Source organism: Culex pipiens, chromosome 1, assembly GCF_016801865.2.
Source record: "Culex pipiens pallens isolate TS chromosome 1, TS_CPP_V2, whole genome shotgun sequence".
Classification (NCBI taxonomy): Eukaryota; Metazoa; Arthropoda; class Insecta; order Diptera; family Culicidae; genus Culex; species Culex pipiens.
In genome coordinates this window covers 113,237,619-113,257,633 of record NC_068937.1, presented here as the reverse complement: position 1 = coordinate 113,257,633, position 20,015 = coordinate 113,237,619, and the positions used below count along the sequence as shown (strand labels likewise).

Genomic DNA, 20,015 nt, shown 5'->3' with positions numbered 1-20,015 from the left:
GTTTCCCGGGAAATTCAAAACCCGGGAAAATTGGACGCCCTACTCATTGATAACTACTCTACCCTTCTCGGAACAATAGGCCCGAAATATGTGTGAATTGTTTCAGGCTGATACAACGATGTAAATTAATTTTATCGAAAAATCGACAATGTACGAGCTTTAGCATCAACACTGAGCCATTTAGAATACATCAATTTAATAGTGCGCTATGCTTAGCTGGCCCAAAACCGGTGCATCTAACCTATTTGAACTGATGAAAAAGCCATCAACCATCCAAATTACAATTCTAATTAAGCTCTAGCTGCTCTAGTGTAACGTGCGTGTGCTTGCCTTTGACCACCCCCACCATCCGAGAAGGCATTTAACGCTGCTGTATAAATTCGCCACTCGAAAACTGTCGGCATCATTAATCCAGCATTTAGTATGAAGGATGTACTTTAAATGGGTCCTTCTGACGCGCTTTCCAAACATTAGATAGTCCCATACACAAACACACATTCTTCTACACACAGAAGTTTCCACCCGGCAGCACCGAGAAATTGTCCTTAATTTATCAAGCATGGCATAATTTATCATTTTCAGCACCGGATGCTGCTGCTGCTGCTTTTTGCCATTCATTGTCATTTTCCGCCGATGGAAAATTTTCGGAAAGTGTTCTTTGTTGTGCCCGTCCGGCGTCCGGGAAATTGTTTGGAACTCTAGGTTTGGGAATGCATCATTCATCTCTCAAGTGGGTGAATAAATTGTCCGTTGTTGTCTCTTAACTATAGTGAATGAAGTTTTGTCTAAAAGGACCTAGACGCTGTCTGGCAGCTTTCAGGGAAGAACAGCTTTTTTTTCCTAATATAATTAAAATTAAAATTGGGATGTGACCATCAAGCAATCTTCCTTCCCATTCCAACTCCTGTGGTCAACAGTAGCTCGTAACAAACAGGGATAAGATGAATTGAATACAATGTTGTGGGAGGCTATTGAAACGTTTCTTCCGATGAAACACGAGTGATAATTGTATTTGAAACAGACACGTGGCAAATCCAATTTCTGCACATCCTGGAGAGCACTCGAAAGTGATTGATACGAGTGGGTGTTGTTTCATTCTATAAATTTATTGAATTCCACCAGCACACTTATCTCTGTGTAACACTAATATGCAATATTGGTCCCACGCGACAAAGACACACGAATGTGATTAATGATGTTCCATTTCCGTCGCTAATGCGAAGCACTTACTCATTTCGCGAGCGGGTGACGACAGCTCTAACCAATTTTCGGACAGGGCGTCTCCCGGAAATTCCTCGGATAAATCAACCCCTGCTGGTGAATGGCTCGCTTGGCCAAGTAGCCCAAAAATGCCTGGATGACGTCTTCGCTCAACGGAGGTCCAATTCCAGGAATGGGCGGAATTCGGCAGCTGTACTCCACCATAAGCTCCGAGCTGCGCGTCAACGTTCTGCGGCGCATCAGTTCGGTACATTTGACGTTTAGGGGATCCGTTTGGGTGGCCACTTCCGGTGGTGATGGTGCTTGCTCCTCACTGGGTTCTTCTGGCGGCTCCTCTTCGTCTTCCAGAACAGCTTCCAGATCTGGAGCTGTTACGTGGAGTACGGCTTCATCTGCCGGTATTTGACGAGGAGACAAGTCTGGCGTTGGCACCGGTTCCGGTTCCTTTTGGACCAATCCCAGGATCATGTTCTCCGAGATTTGCGCATCCAGCAGCGTATTATCCACTTCGATCCCACTTGCCTCGAAGATCGACGTTATCTCCTTGCTACGATCTCGCTTCGGTTCATCGGCAGCTGCCTTGAAGCTTTCCCCAACGAAAAAGTGATACAGCTGATTCAGATCCTTCACCTCCAACTCTTTACGCTGCGCTTCCTCCATAAAGTCCTTCAACGTCGAAAAGTCATGCTCGCTTATCCTCGCACTTTCATCATGACTCTTGCGCTCGATGAAGCTCGCAATCGATGCCACCGACAGACTGCACTCACCGTCGATAATGGCTTCGTCTACCATACAGATGATCCTGGACAACACTTCGTTCGCGATACGCGTCGCAGACGAATAGATCGAGCTCATCCGCGATCGCACCGAAGCCGGCATTGAGTAAGTCGACGATCGACGGCGTTCAACGCTGTGATATTCCTCGTCTCCTTCCTCAACGTCCAACCGCTCAGCTCCCCGCATGTCGAAGCTATCGTTGGAGAACCCCGCAACCGAACCTTCATCCTCCAGTGAAGTCTCCTCCAAGTAGTTGTACGATCGGTCCCGGCCCGTAGAACGTGAAAACAAATACAGCAACAACCACGGAGGTCCCATGTCTTTCAGCAATTGCTGCCTTTCCGCTTCCATCAACTTCTCATAATCATACTCGGGCAAACCCTCCCGCAGATCTTCCAATCGTTGCGATCGCTCCTTAGCTCGCTCCAGCTTTGCTTCGGAAATCGCCACCGTACTCAACTGCTCCTTCAGCCTCTCCTCGCGCAGCTCATCCAGCAAAACAATCACACTCTCAAAATCCGGTGCTCGTCGTACCACCTCACCCGGATCGGTCTCATCCCCGACAAACCGAAAATCCGAATCAATCCGCGACGGAACCTCCGACAACTCCTCGAACCTCTCCTCAACCGACAGCAACTCCGCGTCCCCGCGGTCCAACTTGGTATCGATTCCCTAAAACGAAGATAAATTACAGCAACCGCAAACTATCGACACTCGAGAAACGACAAATTGTCCCCACTTTGAAACTAAAGAAGAAGGAAAAAAAGAAGTTGTTGTCGACTTGGACTAGGTACTCACCATGATGCTCTTGTACTTGTCGATGATGGCGTTTTTGAACGAAACTGACGATAAAACTTTTGGCATCTCCGTCATCGGGCGCTTCCGCTCGAGTTGGCCGTCCTCTCTAACGTGGCGTGAGCGTGAGGTCACCACCGGAGGTGGGTTCGATAATGGAAGGAAGGAGAAGGAAAACGGATGAACCAGTTGGGCAAGAAAAGTTTTTGAAAGTTGATCGAGCTACTTATTCTACTTTTAAATTGTTTGCAGTATTTGCATTACAAGGGATATCGTTTAATTTTCAAGCATTTCTTTTTATAAACGAAGAATAAACGTGGAATAGAAAACATTTTTTTTTGAAGCTCAAGAGATACCCCGTAGCTAGATTTTTTAGGCCAAGTTTGAGTCAAATCGGTTAAGGTATATGAATCGCTTTGCATCGTTGAAGTTTATATGGGGAAAATCTCAAAAAAGCTAAAAATTGAAATTACAGGCCACGGTGTCAACATTTGAATGAGAAAAGTGTTTAAAAATGCATCATACACCTGTCCAGTTGTTTTGCAATCATTGATTTCCAAAATTTCTAAATACTGACGAAAATTTTATTTTTGCGAGAAATTTGTTTTTTCGGTGCTGTACATAGTAATTTTATAAAAGTTCAAAATATTTTTAAACGAGTCCAAACTCCAAACATGTCAAATATGATTATCAATGCAAAAAAAGGCATTTAAGATTGTTCTCAGTTGATTAGACTTCTATTTATATTAAAATTTTGATATTTTTTTGAAAAAATATTTTTATTTTGGGGGAGGGGCGACATAAACTTTTAAAAATATTTGCAAAAAATCGAGCTAGGAGGTATCTATGATGTCTTTTTTTTCTTGTCACCCTAACATATAATGATTTTAGAATTCCATGTTTTTTGATATGGAATAATATAATTTATTTGTGGAAAATTGTTTCGAATTCAGCTCACAAATTGATACACGGAAAAAAATATTTTTTCACATCACTGAAGGATTTGAAGAAAATTGATTTTATGTGAAAAATACATTTTTTTTCGTGTACCTCAACCTGGAATATAAAAATTTTACACGAACTTTTATTTACTTCAGTTTCAATTTTTAAATCAAAAAATTCTTCATTGTAATTAACCACTTGAAGTTAGGCTGGTACAAATATTTTTAAAAGTTTTTGTCACCCCTCCCCCCCCTTCAAAATTGGCCCGAAAAATCAGGGGGCAAAAAAAATATTTTTGCAATAAACTTCAAAATTTCAATGAAAATTCAAGGGCAACCAGCTGAAATCAAATTAAAATACATTCTCCTGCGTTTAAAACCATTTTTAGCATGTTTGGGTTTATTAAAAAATCTTAAGATTTTTTGAAAATTTTCGATGCAAAATCTTTTTTTTTTTCGATACAATTTTTGTTTTTGTCAGATCTTAGATTTTTTGAAAACTAGAGATTGCAAAACAACTGAACTAGTGTAAAATGCACTTTAAAACACTTTTTTCATTTAAATGTGAAGATTATGACTTGTTATTTAAATTTTTATATTTTTTTATTTTTTTGCCCCTCCCCCCTTGACCTCGACCAGGGCCGAGGGACAAAAACTTTTTTAAATATTTGCATCGGCCTTAAATGTTCACTGAAATATTCCAGCTTTTCGATTTTTGTATGCATAGTTTCCATGATTGCCCATTTCTGAAATTATTTTTTAAGAGATATCGAGATGCTAATTGAAGAAAAAGAAACAAAAAAATTTATGTTTTTAAAGTCTCATCCAAACAGCCTTTTTCTAATAAAAATATCTTAAAAAATAATTATCCTTCTTAAAATAATAAAATGATAAAATGATAATAGAGCAGTTCTCTAGGATTTCGGTCATTCGATTTTTTTGTATTTTTTAATCCGGCTGAAACTTTTTTGGTGCCTTCGGTATGCCCAAAGAAGCCATTTTGCATCATTAGTTTGTCCATATAATTTTCCATACAAATTTGGCAGCTGTCCATACAAAAATGATGTATGAAAATTCAAAAATCTGTATCTATTGAAGGAAATTTTTGATCGATTTGGTGTCTTCGGCAAAGTTGTAGGTATGGATACGGACTACACTGGAAAAAATGATACACGGTAAAAAATTTTTGTGATTTTTTTATTTAACTTTTTATCACTAAAACTTGATTTGCAAAAAACACTATTTTTATTTTTTTTTTATTTTTTGATATGTTTTAGAGGACATAAAATGCCAACTTTTCAGAAATTTCCAGGTTGTGCAAAAATCATTGAGCGAGTTATGAATTTTTGAATCAATACTGATTTTTTCAAAAAATCGAAAAATTGGTCGAACAAATTTTTCAACTTCATTTTTCGATGTAAAATCGAATTTGCAATCAAAAAGTACTTTAGTTAAATTTTGATAAAGTGCACCGTTTTCATGTTAAATCCATTTTTAGGTGACTTTTTTGAAAATAGTCGCAGTTTTTCATTTTTTAAAAATAGTGCACATGTGAAAGTGTGAGTAGTGAAAAAAATATTTTTGAAAAGCTGAGAAAATTCTCTATATTTTGCTTCTTCAGACTTTGTTGATACGACTTTTAGTTGCTTAGAAATTGATGTTTTCTAAGTCTAACCCAAACAGCCCACCATTTTTCAATGTCGATATCTCAGCAACTAATGGTTCGATTTTCAATGTTAATATATGAAACATTTGTAAAATTTTCCGATCTTTTCAAAAACAATATTTTCAAAATTTTCAAATCAAGACTAACATTTTAAAAGGGCGTAATATTGAATGTTTAGCCCTTTTGAAATGTTAGGCTTGATTTGAAAATTTTGAAAATATTGTTTTCGAAAAGATCGGAAAATTTTACAAAAGTTTCACATATTAACATTGAAAATCGGACCATTAGTTGCTGAGATATCGACATTAAAAATGGTGGGCTGTTTGGGTGAGACTTAGAAAACATCAATTTTCCTGTTTTTAAACCTTTGCATTGCAATATCTCAGCAAATAAAGGTCAAATCAACAAAGTCCGAAGAAGCAAAATATAGAGAATTTTCTCAGCATTTCAAAAATATTTTTTTCAAAAATGGACAAACATGTGCACTATTTTTAAAAAATGAAAAACTGCGACTATTTTCAAAAAAGTCACCTAAAAATGGATTTAACATGAAAACGGTGCACTTTATGAAAATTTCACTAAAGTACTTTTTGATTGCAAATTCGATTTTACAAATGAAGTTGAAAAATTTGTTCGACCAATTTTTCGATTTTTTGAAAAAATCAGTATTGATTCAAAAATTTATAACTCGCTCAATGATTTTTTGCACAACCTGGAAATTTCTGAAAAGTTGGCATTTTATGTCCTCTAAAACATATCAAAAAATAAAAAAAAATAAAAAGAGTGTTTTTTGCAAATCAAGTTTTAGTGATAAAAAGTTAAATAAAAAAATCACAAAAAAATTTTACCGTGTATCATTTTTTTCCAGTGTAGTCCGTATCCATACCTACAACTTTGCCGAAGACACCAAATCGATCAAAAATTTCCTTCAAAAGATACAGATTTTTGAATTTTCATACATCATTTTTGTATGGACAGCTGCCAAATTTGTATGGAAAATTATATGGACAAACTAATGATGCAAAATGGCTTCTTTGGGCATACCGAAGGCACCAAAAAAGTTTCAGCCGGATTAAAAAATACAAAAAAAATAAAATTGAAGAAAAAAGACCGATTTCGTAGAGAATTGCTCAATAACAAACGATATTTCCAATTTTCTGAACCATTCGAAAAAAATATTTTTAATGTTTGGGAATCAATTTTGCTGTTTGTAATTTTGAATAATTGACCATTTTGAAATGTTAAATTTGATTCAAAAATTTAATTTATTTTTTTCGAAAGTATCATAACAATTTACTTTGGCGTTGTATCTTGCTTTTTTAAGTTCCGAGAAAAACGCGTTTTAATGTTTGACCATGAATAAACGAAAACAAGAGCACACGATACAAACAATAACAAACACGTTTTGTTTGGTTGACCAATCTGTGGAATGTTCCAAAGTTTGATTGAATTTGATTTTTAGAGTCTCGAGTCATGTTTACGGTAGTCGGGCTTTTACCTGTGTCAAACTCGTTCTGACCTGAAATCCCTTTGGCCAGTTGTCGCACTTACATAAATTTTCAGGGTGTGTCATGTTAGCACGACAAGATTATACTTCTTTGACATGAAAGGCGACAAAAATGCATAAATTTATTTTCGGTTCTTATTGAATATCTCAGGATTGAAATCGAATTTGGGAATCTGTGAAGGTCAAAATGTGAGGAATTTTAAGCTGCACAAAATGGCGTTCTAAACTCAATTTGGCCCAATATTCACGTGCGACAGTGACGATTTCATTGATATTAACAATCATGAACATTACTAGGGAGGTATTGGGTTGAGAATGGGTCATTCAAAAATGCTGAAACTCTCGACGCCAACCGCCATTTCCGGCACTAAACTGGCGCTTTTCAACTTTCATCAGCTTCCGACGTCCCATTCCCACGAAAAAAAAAACAACTCTACTTACAAAACTTTCCTCCCATCGACGAATGTCTGCAGTGCGCCACAATCGAGCCGGGCCACGGCCAGGAAGCACTCCTTGAACATCCACAGCGGAATCGGCGCTGGGCCACCTTCCGGTTCCTCGGTCAGCAGCTCGCAGATCATTTCGGCCGTCCGAGACAGACTCTGCGAAGGAGGAGGAAGTTCGCCCATTAGAGCAACACAACAGCACAAAGTGCAGGGCTTGGCCAAGACTTACGTCACTCAACTGCCCAATGAAGACGGCCACAATCTTGAGCCAGTGCAACTGGGGCCAGTCCAGCATCCGCAACAGCGACAGGAGGTTCAATAGGTCGTCCTGTTCGATGGGGTAGGGAAAAAAGGGGAATAGTCACACAACGGGCACAAAGTCAGAACCCGGAGTCAAAGGACAAAGTTTTTCCGAAACCAAGAGGAGGATCCGAAAACTATTCGATGCGGTTTGAGATTTGTGGGTTTGATGTGTGTGTGTGTGTGTGTGTGTGTGTGTGTGTGTGTGTGTGTGTGTGTGTGTGTTTCTTGTTGCTTGTTTCAGCAAAAGTTATTGGAACCAAAGAATCGTAAAGTTGCTTACTTCCGGCAGGCATAATCCTTGCCATTTTTCCTGCAGGATCCGTTTTTGGACGAAAAAGCCTTTGCCAAGCTGAAGGAAAGAGTAAAAAGTGGATGTCAGGGGGCCTTCACCATTAACAGGAAATAGAACCAATTATTGTTTAACAAATACGATCAAAATGAAAACAAATACGATCGAAATGAAAACAAATACCACAGGCTTTTCATTTTCAATTACAGTCCAGACTAGATTATCCGAAAGCCATGGATAAATATCACTTTAGGATCATAAGTGCGCTGCCCACGGGGACGCGCTGTCTTGTTTTTGCATGCTTATTTTCATTTCTTTTGTGTCGCTGTTTGTGTGCATGGGGTGATTGGTTATTATAATTGATGTGCAGTGCTTCTGGGGATGCGCAGTCCTGTTTTTTCGCGATAATTTTCGTCGTAAATGATCGTAAAAAAATATTCCAACTGGCAGTTTTAGTATTAACTCATCAAACTATCGATTTTATGAAGAGTAAAGTGTCCTTTTTTTTACTATTTTTGAAATTTGCTCGCGTTATCTAAATTGTAAAAACAGTAAAAATATACTGATAAGTCCAGCCCTGGCACGCGTTCGATAAAAAAAACTTTTTAAATAATCAATTATCTATCTTTCCGCAGCCGGCTGCCTAAGATTTAACATTTTCAACCGATAAACAAAATGCTCATGGTCACATCACTGCCACTCGTGAATCCTGACCTCATACCCATCTACTAACCCCCTCAAAACTCATGTGATACTTTGTCGGAGATGCAGTCGATTGGGTGGTCTCTATCACTCAAGTATCGGACTAACATTCCCATCCACTTCCCCGTGACCCTACTACTGGTCGTGGCCGGCGCCGCTATTCATCAGCATGATAGGGGCCTTTGAGAAGTTGCGAAGCGAGGAAAGATAGCTCCCACTCATCTTCCACGGCTCGTGGATGTAACTTCTGGAGGTCCTGGTCAATAACGGAGTAGCAACTGCGGGTGGGCACCTATGCTTATGCTTATGCTAGGCCATGGATACATATCACTTTGGATAATCGAATCACAAAAACACACCGTTGTCTCTTGTCGTTGTCAGTGTTTTGCTGCTCTGGACATGTCTTGAAATGCAGTTTTTTGTTTTAAAAGTCCTGTATTTACTAGTGAAATAGCCAGAAAATATTCAAGTAAACTGCCCATGTTTGTATAAATGTCCCAAATGCAAAAACAGCAAGCTGAGAAAAACGCATTTGTCCCACACATAAGGCTACGTGTTAAGTGATCAGTAGTGCGGTGCTTGTGGGGACGTGCAGTCCTGTTTTTTCGTGTTATTTTCCGTCTCTTTTGTGTCGTTGTTCGAGTGCAGAGTGCATAATTGGCAAAGGGAGCGCGTGGTCGTAAAAAATATGCGGAGTGAAAAGTGATTTCTTTTGTGATTTTCAAAGCCCTTCCTATATCATCGTTGATCGGAAGGCACGGCGTCGGGTGGATTGTGTTTAAATTTTTCGAATAAGGTTTAATTTTTTTTGTGGTGAAAAAGCCAATTCTATATAATGAACGAAAGACGCACTGACAATTTGGATCGTTGAGTTAATAGTGGAGCAAAATAACTGTGAGTGAGTGATTTTGTGTGTTTACCAGAAAGACCTTCCCATAGCATCGTTGCTCGGAAGGCTCGCCGACGGGTCTGTTATGAAAGTCCTCCCCATAGCGTCGTAGCTCGGGAGGCATCGAAAAGCCAATACCTTATCCCACTAACCCAAAAAAAAAATAATCACGTGATGCTTGAAGGAGATGCTGTGGATTCAACGGTCTCAAGCGGTATCAACAAGTATATAGCGAAAAACTATGTGCTTGATGAGTCTGCAACTTCAACTATCGGACTAACATTCCTCCCTTTTGTTGAACTGCAGGCTTCTTGGGAGGGCGCCGGTATTGACTAATAAAGTCGGGGTCTTCAGGGGTTAAACAGTGAACGGATGGTTGGCTCCCACTGATCATTTTTGATTCATTGTTTAACTTCAGCTGATCTGTCAATAACGGAGTAGCAGCTCATTGGCAGTCAACCATGCTCATGCTCATGCTCATGCTCATAAGGCTACGTGTTGAGTTTTCGCGAAAAAAAAAATAGATTTCCACCTAATTTTTAGGACAATGTACTGGATGTTGTAGACTCTTTTGAAAGAGCCACGATTTTGAACCAAACTGCATCAATAACTCAAAAGCGATGAAAGTGCATACGGGACATTTATGCGATCAGTTGCAGTAAAGGTTTAAAAAATAGTAGGGTCGACAGAATAGATGCATTTGGTATGCTATTGACAAATTACCACAAAAGTGTTCCGAGTTGGTGGATGTTCCGAATATGTGGGATAACTGTATATTTTGTTATGATTCGATTATCCAAAGGTTTCTATGGGTCTTCAGATAATCGAGAGTTCGAATAATCAAGTCTGGACTGTATTTGAAAGTTTCAGATAAAAACTTCTTTAAGGGGTCACATACAAGTAAATCGTCAAAAATGTCATATTCGTCTATAAACCAAAGATTTAGCTATTTGAAGTTTCAAAAAACGAATGCCACGATGTCTTAACACTGCTTTGACCTGTAACCACATCATTGGGAGTCCCTGTATGTATGTTTGCTAAGATATGTTGGGTCAGCTAAGACACGCACCAAATTAGGGAAATTTGATCGTCGCCACCTATGGGAGGATAGCAGAAACCCAATTTTGCACCGTTTTGTTAGATGAAAATGATTTTTAGGCAAATTGTGTTCGGTTTAAAATTAAAGCCATTTGGGAAGCATCTCCTGTGTAAATTTTTTGAAGCTCAATTTGTCCTTGAAAATTAACAAGAAAGAGAGCAAAATGAAAAAGTCTTTTGTAGTAAAATTTGGGAGAAAACCAAGATTGTCGGTTCGTACAAGCGATGAAGACTGACTCTCGTTCACTTTGGCAGAACTCGTGACACAGTCCGGATCGTTTAAAAAGTTTAATTACGACCGTGATATTTCGCGTCCTCTGATCGTCGTCAATTGCGATCAGGTGAAATCGTGGCAGTGATTTTTTTTAAAGTTAACCGCATTGAGTGCGTCTTGAAAAGGTAGTTTTGGTGATATTTTTTTTGTAATTTGTACTTGATTTGGTGAAATTAAATTTTGCAGTCGAGGTGTGAAGAATTTTGGAGGCAGATCTGTGATCGAGCCTAGTTAGCAGGAGTAATTTTGCAGGTGTGAGGCCGCCGCAATCAGAACGAGCGAGAAAGGTAAGAATTAGTTTGGACGCTTTAAATTTGGAGTTCGCTAATTAGTTCGATTGGTTTGTGCACGTTGATTTAGGAACCCATCAACGTGGGTGGCTTATCTGGAGCTGGAAAGCTCAAACGTGGTCGACTGGGAGCGCAATCCTGGATCGGAAGCCGTTTTTTGGAACCGGAAGTGAAGTGTTTGTTAATCTTGAACTTTGAGAATCTTTTGGTGTGTCGGAATTTGGGGACAGCCCGTTGCTTTTCGCTGTTGGCACAGCTCTATTGCCACCCCCAGCGGCAACCGGAAAAACGTCACACCGGTAACGCCTTAGTCGGTCTAGGACGCCATCTCGTAGCACTTTAGCGAGAGCACGTTGGGATCGAACGCTAGAGGTCAGTGTGGGAACGGATAACGCTACACGTCCGTAACCCCTCTGCCACGTGTTTGCTTTCGGGGTGGGTTAGCTTCGGCTCAATACTCCCACGACTTCCGGAAACGCACGCCTGAGTTGGTAGCAGGTCCTTGTGGGATCAATGACGCCCCTCAGCATACACTGACCCACCAACACATGTGCATTTGACCGATTTAAGCCCCGACAACTAGCACCATCTATCGGCAGGACGCCAAAGCTGCAACAACAACACGCGCCGGCGCTCAACCGTACGCCTGAGCCGGTAACGCCTCGCCTCGCCTCACACGCTTCAAGAATCGGCCCGCCTTCGCCGATCGATCCAGCCGACATCGGACCGGAATTGTCGACACATCGTGGGAGCACCGCACAAATCGCAAGTAACGAACTCCGTAGGGACGTTTAGGAACCGGATAGGGAAATAGGGACGTTTAGCGGTCAGAAGGTGTAGGGAAAAAGGGTTAGGATCACACCTGGACTGAGTTGAATTGTCCACGCAAAAGATGGAGGTTTTTTAGCTTGGCTTTTCCTCCCAATAAAAAAGTATAATCAAAACTACAAAAGTTTCTGGCCTCAGTTTTTTTTCTTTTAATCTGAGAGATAAAATATAATCTTTATTCTTTTCTTTTAATACAAATAATACAAATTTAGTCGGTCCTTAGTGAACTTGGGTCGAAGTCAGTTGGTAAACGAAGTCACATATCGCAATAGTTTCAGCTAAATCAATAAATACACACAAATATTGGCTCAAATCTTGGTTTTCTTTCACAATTTTTAATAGTAAAAAAAAAATCTTAGTTTTCGGTCTTTAATTTTGGGTTAGTTTAATGAACATTTTGGTTGGTGCCACTCCGTTTTAGCCTGCCCGAAGAGAGAGTTTCTAGCCGGACCTCCAACTGCGACAACAGCCTTCCGTTTGGAAGTGGCGCTTAAGCTGTTGAACGTTTCGTGTGCAACGCAGAATCGTTACAGACCAAATCGGCTAAAATTTTTGGTGAAGACTCGTTAAACTGGTCCTGTTTGCATGATGAAGGCCGATTTTTATAAACTTTTAAAAAAAAAAAGATAAAAATATTTTTTATGTTTTTCATATAAAAATCGACTGTTTTGATTTTTTGTATTTTTTTTTCAATTCAAAATCGGGCATCGTCTTGCACACAGAATATGTCTTGGGAGTCTTCACCCAAAATTCAGCCAATTTGGTCCATCCCACCTCGAGATATTGTGGCACTCGTAAATCAACTCGGTGTTTAAAAAAAACGTTCACAAAGTTTGACAGTTCGCTTTCCACATGGCAACATTGTGAACTTAAGAGCGAGTCCACGAGCAAAGCATACCCATCTCGCATCGACCTCAGCAATCTGCCTGAAATTTTCAGGGGTTGTTTGTACATATAAAACCAGCATCTGGCCAAAATATGAGCACTCTAGGTAAACGAGAAGTGGGGCAAATCGGGACACAAAGTTAGAAGGTAACTTAAGCAATTTAATTTAAAATTCAGAATGCATCTGAAAGGGCTTAAGAAATGCCACAAAATGCAGGGAGAAGCATCCCAAAAGGTTAAATCTAAAGGGAGTTATTGGCATTTTAGTTAAAAAATAGCATTATTTTCAAACTCAAATAAAAAAAGTGTTCCATCCAGATATCAACTCGATCCGAATTTATTGGCTGACAATTTTTGCTCGGGGGACCCCTTAGATCCCATTTTCTGGTGATAATTTTATCATATTCGTGTTCCTGAGACAATTTCGTAATAGAAAGATACATAAAAAAATATTTTCATCTATTTTAACCCTTTAAAAATGAAAGTTAAAAAATCTTCGATTCACATTTGTTGAAAACCAAGTTCGTTTCCAAGGATGACACCAGAAAAAACAGCTTCTTTTTTTTAGCTTTCATTTTTATGTACCAACAGGCAGATTGGTGAGGTCCAAACAAAGGGGTATGCCCTGTTCGTGAACTCGCTCTTAAATCCTCTCTTACTCAGTTTTATCACGAAATATCTTCCTGAAACATTCAGAAATGATTGAAAATCATCTTTTTAGTTGGTGAATTTTCTCTACCATGAAATTATGTGACTTAGTAAGTTTGGAAGTTGCATAGGATATTGGAAAAATACACGATGCAGTCAACCCGCAAATTTAAACAAGTTTAGGGTTTATCCGTTGATCCCCAGATGATTAAAATGAATTAATATCAATAAAACATTTTTTTGCAGCATAATTGACACAAAAACTCGAAAAATACATCTCAACTTGGTTCCGTTCAGCCCCCTACCCACCCGATTTCGTATAAATCTTCATTAATTGCCATCCTGGGATCAACCAATCACCGTCCACCAAAAAAGAAAGAAATCATTTCCGTCCGTCCCCCCCTTGCCTACATCTCATCACAAAATTAAACACAAACATCCCGCGGGGACCTCCCGGAAAAGTTTCGCCTCCTCGGGGGAGACCTACCGCGTGTTGAGGAAAGTAATTACCTGATCGATTAGTACCCGCAGGGCACCGCTGGACAGCCGACCCCGCCGCAGCTCGGGCTCGTAGCGGGGCTTCACCGGTGGCGTCCGCTCGAGGGCCAGACACCGGAAGTAGGCGGCCGACCAGCGCAATAAATCAAACGGCTGCGTCCGGATGACAGCTGGGGGGAAAAATTGGAAAAATCGTAAAGAGTGTTTCCTCCCTCCCTGGGCACCTACCTTTGGCGTAAACTTTGAGCACGTTGTTGAAGTTTTCCGGTATCACAATCTGCTCCGGGCAGTAGATTTCCGGCAACAGGACCATTCCGGCAGTGGGAGGTGCTGGTAAATCCACGGTTTCGGGTTTCTCACGAGAATCGATGGAAAATCGGGCTGCTTTGGTTGGTGGTTCGGTCAACAAACTCCAAACAAGCTGCGAAAGCAAACCAACAAGGCAGAACTGTGACGCGAAACTGATTGCTACCGGGGGGAGTTCCCTGGCGCTTGGTTTAGCTCGTTGGCTACACCATGCTACACCGGCTGTGTTTGTTTGGAGTTGGTCAGGCTTGGTTCAAGGGGAGGGGGCGGGGGGGCGGTCGTCGTCAGGTGTTTGCTATGATACCGTTGCCATGGGGAAATACACGTGGCCACCCAAATAGGTTGGTTCGATTGTTGCATAATGGTGTTGTGGTGCCCCCACGGTGTGTTTCATAGAACAAACTTAAGAAAAAGTAAGCAGGTCTATCTAAAATTTGGCAGCAATTGGTTGCGCCCACAATTTGTGCATTGCATTTCAATTTTGTATGGAAATCAGTATGGACACCCCCTCTTTTTACATTTTGATTTTTATCATTTTTATTATCCTTTAAATTTTTTAAACCAGCACAATAGAATTAAATTTAAAAAACTTCTCGAAAACATTCCCAAAGAAAGTTTTGTCCTCTTGTCAAAAGATACAGCAAGTTTAGGGGCCAAAAAACAATCGAAAAGCATGTTCTTAAAAATTGACCATCTCGAACCATCCTAATAGCCATCATTTTTTATGAATATGTCTTGAGACTCTAATGGCCTATCTACAATCACTTAGCTTAGAATAGTTAAGTAAAGTAAAACTTAGAAAATGTACACAACTTACGGCCGTCATCCACAATCAACTTAGAAAATTTGCTGGGCTGATATACGTTGCTATGCAGTTGTTTGTTTACCTTTGATATGGAAACGTCAACTTACCGTAGGTTTTGAAATTTTCCAAACCATACGTCAAGTTTCTAATTTTATTCCTTTTCATTGTAGAAGATCAGATTCATTTCCATTGATTCAAACTCCTAAGCTAAGTGAAATTTTCTAAGTTAAGTGATTGTAGATCTAATCTAATCTAATCTAATCTAACACAATCTAACACAAACGCAGCCAGTCCGATGAAAGCATGCTGGAAAGTCTTGTGATAAGATTACGCCCCAAGCACTTTTCTTGTCATTATTAATAATTGCAGTACACCCGAGAACACCCGAAAATGTATTACAAAAATTAAAGCGGCCAGCCCTACTGCGTTGTGTTTACCGCAGAGAGGATTCTGAGAACGGATCACATTTCACAGAATCTAGAGGGGAGGAAGGATGCGTGGACATACCGTACCAAACGCTCCGATTGATAGTTGCATAGGTATTGTGTAGGGTGTGTTAAGTGTAATATATAATTTGAATATAATGTCAATTTATCATTTAAAATCATATAATAAATTACCTTAATACCCAGCTGAAACATTTAAAATTTGTGTGTGATTATCTAATAGGTAGAGTGGACAGTTATAGTATTGAGGCGAAATAGAAAAGATTTGTTCAAAGACTGCCGAGTTTGATCTAAAACGGTATAAGTAAATCGATAGCGCTAAGAAAAAGTAAAGGATTAAACAAAAGTTGGGTCGTATGGTGGGCAAAACTAAGTACAACAGAATGAGGATTTGGGTAGAAACATTATTAAAAGAGAGTAAAAGAAATTAAAAAAAAGGTAAGAAAAAATAGTAAAAAATTTGAGAGAGCAATATCTAGGCTTCTTGAAAAGGATATTATCTGGAATCAAGACACCACACTGCTAATTTTGGATGATTACAGTGACCCTTTTTTCCGAGGGATGATGATGACGTTCGGTGCTTTAGCGCCAGACATCTTTGCACGTTTTCACCTCTGCGCCCTTTACATGACCAACACTCGTGAAAAAAAAACAACGTGTCGCGCGAAACCAACGATTTCATAAAAAAAAATCAACGAGAAATGCGCTCTAATCCGGATGCGCAACTTTTTCCGAAGCTCACACAAAAATAAAAACCTCATTAATTCAATTTATAAAATCAGATTACAATTAATTTTAGTTCTAAACCCTCTGGCACCACTGGCTTGAAACACTCGCAATCAATATTGCATACAAGTTGCAAGGAAACTTTCACGCAACCACGCTACGGAACGGTGAAAAACGAAAACAACCGCACCACCTGTCACGCAAAACAAGCCCGAATGAGAAAAACGTGAAGCAATTTCACGCAAAACTCCTCATTTTCGTCGAACTTCGAAGAAACTCTATGCTTTTCTTGAAGAGTCCGATCTCCCGCGTCGAATGGGTCACTTTTCTCGCAGTTTCCTGTCGAATTTCATACTTAAAACTACGATTTAAAAACACGCGACGACAAACACTCCTAAGTTAAGTGATTGTAGATAGGCCATAAATTACAGATTTCACCAATGTCTGGCCTCAACTTAATAGTTTCCAAACCAAATTTACTAGATTTCTAGCTTTTTCAAACGACCCCAAAATCTAAGCTGGAAATACCAATACAACCGAAAAAATAAATTTTCTTTATGCAATTTGTCATGGAAACACATCAACGTATTGGTTCCAGATCAGCAGACTTGGCCCAATGGTTACGCTGTCCGGTTTGTAAAGGAGCTATTACACTATCGCAAACAAACAAACTCGCACTTTTTCGTGTTTGAAAGTTTGTCAAACTCGCAAACAAGGCAAAATCTGGGACGGGACGGCTGGATAGAGTTTTCTGTTTGAGTGTTTAAGTTTGAATTCTTCTTCTGTTTTTTTGCAAGAAAATTCGTGATCGAATACAAATAACAAGCAATCTGTGATACAGATAGCTTGACAATACAAATTTTCTTGATGATGTTTTTCAACTCAGTGCTCAAGCACGCGGATGACTTACGACTTACGATCACGACGAGTCAAAAAATGTTCGTTTTCTTACTTAAATCTAAAAAAATCCTAAAAAGCCTGCAAGTCATTAAATGGGAGGGGTGATTTTTTCTTAGATCTGCTCCTGTCTTTGTCCCGTTACGCAAAGAAAGTAAATAAATCTTTCCCAGTTCCCCAAAGAGGAGCACACTTGAAGAGCATCGGGGCCGGCATTTACAAAGCGAATTCAGCGGCAATTTTTACTCGACTAATGTTGTTAGTGCGAAAGTTAACATTCCGTAGGTCGCACGACCTAAGGTGTCAGAATCGAAAGAAATGGCTGGCAAAAATTCAAATTTGTACCAATTCGTTCACTTCAAAGAGCAAAAGTTTGTTTTTCAATTTTTGGAAACGTGTTGAAATGAAAAGGTGCAAAAAAATCAAATAGTCTAAACTGTGGCCATTTTTTTTGTTTGCTTTTAAAGTCCAGTTCTACGATGTTGTTCCGTCACGCCACATTTTAATTTCACGGGAAGCACGGGTTTAATATTGTTCAATCTAGATGACATTATTTTGTAACGTGCAAAAAATAACAATAGTTTTAAATGGGCAAAAGAATCGTCAGTTCATGAAATGTATTTTTTTTTAAATAAAATGCTGATAGGTCAACATTCGGTGTACGATACAAATAAATGCCTTTCAATTGAAAATATTTAAATCAATCTATTAATGAAATTTACAATTATTTGTGAAATTGATTTGAAATTGTTTTATTTTTTTTCAACTCAAATTACAATACTTCTCATTTTCTCCTCATAAGAAAGGACTGGTTTAGGTTGACAGAAGCGGCCATGTTGAAAGTGGTTTAGTTTGACAATAGGTTTTTTTCTCTTTGTTTATCCCATCCCAGGGCAAAATGTATGCAGGTTGACGTTTGTACAGACAAATCCAGGCCAGCAAACAAAGCAGGCAAACTGGCAAACTGTCAAAAAGTGCGAGTTTGTTTGTTTGTTTGTTTGCCGTTGTGTAATGGCTCCTTAAGCGGATGATCATGTGTTCGAGCCTTCCATCGAATGGGGAAGTAAAATGTCGGTCCCAATCTCACTTGTTGCTATGCCGTTAGGCCGTTAAGTCATTCCAAGTGTGGGAGTCGTATCCATGCAATAAGTACAAACAATACACCAAACCAAGCCTGCTCCGGTTGAATCGCGGCTGGACTCGCAATTCAAAGGTCGTCAGTTCGAACCCTGGGGTGAAAGGTTCCTTAGAGTAGAAAGAGGTTTGGGTGCTCTCCCCCATTCAAGCCTTCGGATTCCTAGGTTCAAGCAGAAACTTGCAATAGAGACCACAAAATATTAGGGGTCGTTAAAGTGGATGGTTTGATCTATTTTCAAAATGAGTTTCCAAAATTAATTAATTGAAATTATTTATGTTATAAGTGTTATAAGTGTTATAAGACACGAAATATGACATATTTTATGCCATTTTGGCATGGCGTTAAAATTAATTTTAGTTTAAATGTTTTTATTTATATTTTTGAAAAAAAAAAAGTCCACGACATTTTCATTCATGTTCTGCTCGCATATACAGTAATTTTCCAACAGCTACCAATTTCAGAAAAAGCAGTAAATTTCAGCTGGAAGCGCTCAGTATATTAATTATGAAATGACAGTGGAAAGTACGACGTCTTTTGTGGAGCAAACTTTGGTCCAATTCTTAGCAAAGGTTCTTCCGGCGAAAGTAACTTCCCGCGGAACTGCACTCTTCCCCCCACTTCACGCCAGCAAGCTCCCGGTAATGAATGAAAGTTTTGAATAAGCAATGGTAATGTTTTCTTCTATTATAATTTCGCTTCTTCCATTTCCCTCTCGTTGCAGAGCTGCCCCACTCGGTGCCCACGCTGTGGACGGAACACACAAAGTACGACCCGGGGGACATCCTGCGGGCCAACTGCTCGACACCCCCGTCCAAGCCGGGCGCCGCCATCACCTTTTTGCTGAACAGTATGACGGTAAGTGCACGGGGAAGAGTTTGTCAATTTGAAAATTCGAGGATGGAAAATGCACTGATTTGAATACTTTTTGCCCATTAAATCTCTTATTATCCAAGATATTAAGCTTGAGGGTTGGTGATTGATAGAGAAACACTAACCAGATAAAAGAAGAAACTCCTGCGGTGAACCTCACGAATCACTGCTCCGCAACTGTGGCAAGGGATTTCCCACGGAATTAAGTTACTAGCAGGAAGAAAATGAACTAGTCATGGTCTGTCTGCGTGCGTATGGGAATGCCAAATGATGTTTATTGGCATCATTAGTAGCAGACATAACTCTTTTTAATTAACACACACACACCTAGACGACCGAAATGGTGATATTTCTCAGAGAAAGTTATTTGCAGTGGTTTTGAAAAGCATATTTTTCTTTTCTTAAAACATTGGGAATAAAATTTCTTTAGTAACCTTTGTATTTTTGTATTTTTGTATTTTTGTATTTTTGTATTTTTGTATTTTTGTATTTTTGTATTTTTGTATTTTTGTATTTTTGTATTTTTGTATTTTTGTATTTTTGTATTTTTGTATTTTTGTATTTTTGTATTTTTGTATTTTTGTATTTTTGTATTTTTGTATTTTTGTATTTTTGTATTTTTGTATTTTTGTATTTTTGTATTTTTGTATTTTTGTATTTTTGTATTTTTGTATTTTTGTATTTTTGTATTTTTGTATTTTTGTATTTTTGTATTTTTGTATTTTTGTATTTTTGTATTTTTGTATTTTTGTATTTTTGTATTTTTGTAT

At 39.0% G+C, this 20,015-nt stretch overlaps 2 protein-coding genes across 2 annotated transcripts in view; one reads left to right on the top strand and one right to left on the bottom strand.

Annotated features, from left to right (window-relative positions):
• Window positions 1-20,015, top strand: part of LOC120432499 (uncharacterized) — a 343,681-nt gene that overhangs the window by 114,243 nt on the left and 209,423 nt on the right. Inside the window, exon 5 of the mRNA XM_039597712.2 lies at window positions 19,097-19,230. Coding sequence (XP_039453646.1) covers window positions 19,097-19,230 — 134 coding nt within the window. The remainder of the gene's footprint in view (window positions 1-19,096; window positions 19,231-20,015) is intronic.
• Window positions 1,086-14,571, bottom strand: LOC120432497 (uncharacterized). Its single transcript, XM_039597709.2, has 7 exons — window positions 14,286-14,571; window positions 14,070-14,227; window positions 7,937-8,005; window positions 7,583-7,681; window positions 7,349-7,509; window positions 2,797-2,902; window positions 1,086-2,670 (listed from the first exon to the last, which is right to left on the bottom strand). The coding sequence occupies exons 1-7, from the start codon at window positions 14,368-14,370 to the stop codon at window positions 1,258-1,260; spliced, it is 2,091 nt and encodes a 696-aa protein (XP_039453643.1). The 5' UTR covers window positions 14,371-14,571; the 3' UTR covers window positions 1,086-1,257.

What these genes read in the sequence shown, in the direction of transcription:
- LOC120432497 (XM_039597709.2), bottom strand. Translation starts at nt 14,370, where the DNA reads ATGGTCCTGTTGCCGGAAATCTACTGCCCGGAGCAGATTGTGATACCG. An exon ending in GCTCAAAGTTTACGCCAAAG is followed by an intron (nt 14,228 to 14,285) that starts GTAGGTGCCCAG and finishes TTTTCCCCCCAG; the next exon opens with CTGTCATCCGGACGCAGCCG. An exon ending in GTCGATGGGAGGAAAGTTTT is followed by an intron (nt 2,903 to 7,348) that starts GTAAGTAGAGTT and finishes ACGCCACGTTAG; the next exon opens with AGAGGACGGCCAACTCGAGC.